The sequence below is a fragment of the Asparagus officinalis genome, chromosome 3 (genome assembly GCF_001876935.1).
Source record: "Asparagus officinalis chromosome 3, Aspof.V1, whole genome shotgun sequence".
NCBI lineage: Eukaryota > Viridiplantae > Streptophyta > Magnoliopsida > Asparagales > Asparagaceae > Asparagus > Asparagus officinalis.
The window spans coordinates 21,674,716-21,679,688 of NC_033796.1; the positions used below are offsets into that span (position 1 = coordinate 21,674,716).

A 4,973-nucleotide genomic window follows, 5' to 3' on the forward strand; every position below is an offset into this window, starting at 1 on the left:
TCTTGGGCAGATGAGGTCGAATTGGAGGTGATTTCTCCTAATTCTACTTTGATTCAAAATCTTTCTGCTATTCCTTCAAGAGTTCTTGCTCCTGAAAAAGTGAATTCTGAATCGACGCTTGATATTGACACTGTTTCATTGATAAATGATGTGAATAAGTTGACTGAGGATAGATCGAATGATTTGACTAAATCTATTGAAGAGATCAAAGAAGGAAATATTGATAAAAATCCTGTGAATTCTAATTTGGAAATAAAGGAGAATGATGTCCAAGATGAGGCTGTTAAGGTTCAAAATAATGTGGTTAATAATGAAAAGATGAACAAAACTTTAGCTAGCCTATTTGCTGATAATAGGAAAGCAGGAAATGGATTAACTCTGAATTTCTTGCCATCTTCCAATTCCAATACAATCTCATTTTCTGCTGACGAATGGAAAGAAGGAGAAAATTTATGGAAAAAATACTTTAATTGGACATGTCATAGGATTAAATGTAAAATTTAAATCAATGGAGTCATATGTCAACAAATTATGGGGTAACATCTTTATACCAAATGTCTCACTAATTAAGCAAGGATTATTCCTATTTGACTTTCAATCAGAAAAATCTATGAGAGAAGTTCTTGAAGCTGGCCCTTGGTTTTTTGGGTCCAGACCTCTAATGTTGAAACCATGGAGCATTGATGCCGATATAGACAAGATGCGGGACATTTATTATCCTATGTGGGTGTAATTTCCAAATTTAAGGTTAAACTTATGGAGCTCAATAGGAATCAGTAAAGTTGCTAGCCTAATTGGTAAACCTATTGCAACTGACAAACTCACGGCAAATAGAGAGAGATTGAGCTATGCAAGAGTTTTATTAGAGGTCAAATTGCTATTGAAAGATCCATTGCCTGATCAGTTAAACATTCAAGGGCCTGATGGAATAAGCTATACACAATCAGTCATCTATGAATATAAACCAAAGTGGTGTTCTTTGTGTAGTAAGATTGGTCATGATACAGAGCAATGTAGAAGAATTAAAACTAAAAAGATGTGGGTTCCGGTTATTAGACAGGCTGAAAATCATGCACAGATGAATGTTGCTCCTGAGCTTAGTAAGGAACCGGCTATTATTCCTGGGCTAGATAGGGAATCATTTGTTCAGCAAACTTCCGAAGCTAATATCAATACCGAGCAGGTTGTAGGAAAAAGCAAGGAAACACTGCCTGCTGGAAAACATGCACAGACAGAAAAACATGCACATGCTGAATGTAGATTTGGAGGGAAAGGGATTTCAATATATCCAGCAAATGATTCACTTCTCTTCTCAACTCCGATTGTAAATACTTCTGGATTTTCTAGTGTCAACAGAGCTAATCTAACAAGGAGATCTACTATAGGCATTCTTGAATTTTCAGGTATTCAATTATCTCATTTCTCTCCTTTGGATAACCCCTCATGTGTTGACAGGGGTGGAAATTCTATCTAAATGCATCTTGCTATTTGGAACATAAAAGGATTTAATAAATCCTCCAAGCACAAGATAGTAAAGCAGTTCATACAAGACTATAATATTTCATTAATAGGTCTTCTGGAAACTAAACTTCCTGAAAACAAGTTGCAAAGGTTAGCTATGAAAATTACCAAAGACTGGAAATGGACTTCTAATGTGCATGAAACCAGGAATGGAAGAATTTAGATTCTATGGGATAATGATATTCTCACTGTTTAAGTAATAATCTCAACTGATCAATATATTACCTGCACCATTGGTTCCAGAGATGGGAAATTCTCCAGCTTGTGTACTATTGTTTATGCTCAGAATCAAATGGCCAATAGGAAGACCCTTTGGAGAGATCTTCTGGCTTTTAAAAATAGTGTCAATGGTCCCTGGATCATTGGAGGGGATTTTAATGTAATTACAAGCTATGATGAAAAGATTGGAGGTATGCCAGTTTCTGATACTGATATAGAGGATTTTCAAATCTTCATCAGCACAAGTCATCTGCTTCATCTAAAATCAATTGGATGCTACTTCACATGGAGTAATAAATAGGTTGTTGAAACTAGAATCTGGTCTAGATTAGACAGATGCTTGGTTAATGAGGACTGGATTTATCAATATACAACTAGTCAAGTGGAGTTTCTGCTGCCTAGTTGTTCTGATCATTCTCCTGCCTTGTTAGCAATTGAAGATGATGTTATAGATGGTAAACGACCATTTAAATTTTGCAACATGTGGGTAAATCATCCTGAGTTCATCCCTACAGTCAAAAAAGTCTGGGAGCAAAACATTAAAGGTTACAAAATGTACAGTTTCCACACAAAGCTCAAGAAGTTAAAGCATGCTCTTAAATAATTGAATAAGAAGCATTTTATAAATATAAGTGAACAAGTACTTAGAGCAAAAGATGGATTAGCTGATGTCCAAAGGCTGTTAAATGGTGATCCCTTCAACTCAGATTTGATTAAAAGAGAAAAGGAGTGTATCAAAAAATACGACAGATTGCTGGAATGTGAATCCTCCTTCTATAAGCAAAAGGCTAATAACAGTTGGAGTCTAGAAGGAGATAAGGGTTCTAAATTCTTCCACTCTATCATGAAAAAGAAAAGGCATCATAATAGAATTCTGACACTCTATACTGAAAGAGGAGATAGAATCACTGATAGTGAGATTATTATTTCTGAAATTGTTGGATACTACAAAAAATTGATGGGAATCTTAGTCCCTACAACTAATCCTGATCCGATGGTGATTGCTAATGGCCCTCTCCTCTCTCATGATCAGAGACAAGCTCTAAGTTCCCCAGTTTCTAGAGATGAGATAAAAAAAGCTATCTTCTCTATGTCAAAAGATAAAAATCCTGGCCCAGATGGTTATAGTGCTCTGTTCTTTAAAGCCTCTTGGAGTATTATCAGTGAGGAGCTCTTCTCAGCAGTTGAAGAATTTTTTAACTCAGGGAAATTACTTGGTACATTCAATACCACCTCCATCACCTTAATTCCAAAGATTCTCAATCCACAATATGCATCAGACTTCAGACCTATATCTTGTTGCAATTGTGTGTACAAAATCATAACTAAAATTATTGCAACTAGAATTCAAGGAGTGATGGGATATCTGATAAGTGATGCACAAAGTGCATTCATAAAAGGCAGGCTTATATCAAGTAATATCCTCTTAGCACATGAGATTGTTAAACACTATGGCAGAAAACATTCTTCCCCTCGAGCTATTTTGAACATTGATTTGAGGAAGGAATTTGACACAATCTCTTGGGAATTCATCAGAGAAATGCTGATAGGATTGAAATTTTCTGAAAATATGATTTCCTGGATCATGGAATGCATTTCAACACCTAAGTTTTCCATCTCAATTAATGGTATTCTTCATGGTTATTTTCATGGGGCTAGAGGACTGAGACAAGGGGACCCCTTATCTCCATATTTGTTTGTAATTGGAATAGAATACTTGTCTCGGAAACTCAGCATGCTCAAGGAAGACGGATTTTATAAATTCCATCCCAAGTGTTCGGGGTTGAACATAACTCATTTAGTATTTACAGATGATCTCCTCATGTTAGGCAAAGCTGATATGGGTACAATTTCAAGATTAAAGAATTTCCTAACGGAATTTAGTCAGGTATCTAGCCTAGAACCAAATCCAACTAAATGCTCTATTTTTTGAGTGGGATTGATGAAAGCTCGAAGAATCAAATCTGTAATTTCCTTAACTTCTCGGAGGGGATTTTGCCAGTGCGCTATTTGGGTATGCCTCTAATCTCTAAAAGACTCTCTTGCCTATATTGCTCTCCTCTCATTAACAGTATATCTGAACAATTTCAAAACTGGCTCAAAAGGAAGCCACTCTCATATGCTGGCAGATTACAGTTGATAAAATCAGTCATTATGAGAATTCAGATCTTTTGGACTAGTAATTATATTCTCCCCATCAAAGTTCTTGAAAAAATTGATAGTATGTGCTCAGACTTCTTATGGGGTCACAAAATTCATCTAGTGTCCTGGGACTCTGTCTGCCAGGGGATTGATCATGGTGGCCTGGGGCTATTTTCTGCAAAATGTTAGAATTATGCTATGACAGCTAAGCTCCTTTGGATGATACATCTTAAGAAAGATATTCTCTGGATTAAATGGATTCATGGTCACTATCTGAGACATAGTAACATCTGGCAAGTCCAATCTAAGAAGTGTGATTCATGGCTGTGGAGGCAATTGCTACGAGTGAGAAATTTGCTGATTGAAAAGCTTGGAAGTGTGAACAACTTGCAAAATGTCATCAGTGGCAGTTGTGTTAATGGCAAGCTCAGTGTATCAGTGATGTGCAGAAAACTATTTCAACAATCTGGCTTGATAATATGGTCAGGAACTGTATGGGGTGGATGGCATATTCCTAAACATTTTTTTATCCTCTGGTTGGCAGCTCAATCAAGACTCTTAACACAAGAGAGGCTATGTAGAATGATGATCTTGAGCTCTAATATGTGTGTTTTATGCTCTAGGGAAGGCCAGACGGAAACATGTCATCATATGTTTTTTGATTGTCTTTATTCTGCAAGGGTATAGAATAAGGTAATGGACTGGTTATGTTTCAACTGGAAATCTTGTGAGTGGAACCAAATCATCAATTGGTACAGCAGGAGCTTGAGATGGAAAAATTACAAAAAAAAAAGTTGAAGAGAATGGCATTATTCGTATCAGTGTACATGATATGGCAAGAGAGAAATTTGAGAATCTTCCAACAGAAATCAAGAAGTTCTGATTATCTTTTTAGTATGATAAAGTTACATGTATATACAAGAATTTTAAATGACAACATACCACACTACATGAAAGAATATGTAGAAAAATTGTAAAGTTTGAAGACTGGGTTCTATAACCAGTCTTGAGAGAACAATATCTTGATGTACTCCATACTTCTATACTTGGTAATGAATAAAAATTTTCATTGACCAAAAAAAAAAAAAAAG

General features: G+C 35.9%; 1 protein-coding gene across 1 annotated transcript; it reads left to right on the plus strand.

Annotated features, from left to right (window-relative positions):
* Positions 509 to 4,544, plus strand: LOC109834759. Its single transcript, XM_020402780.1, has 7 exons — positions 509 to 639; positions 748 to 1,403; positions 1,719 to 1,931; positions 2,172 to 2,295; positions 2,374 to 3,628; positions 4,072 to 4,374; positions 4,506 to 4,544. The coding sequence occupies exons 1-7, from the start codon at positions 509 to 511 to the stop codon at positions 4,542 to 4,544; spliced, it is 2,721 nt and encodes a 906-aa protein (XP_020258369.1).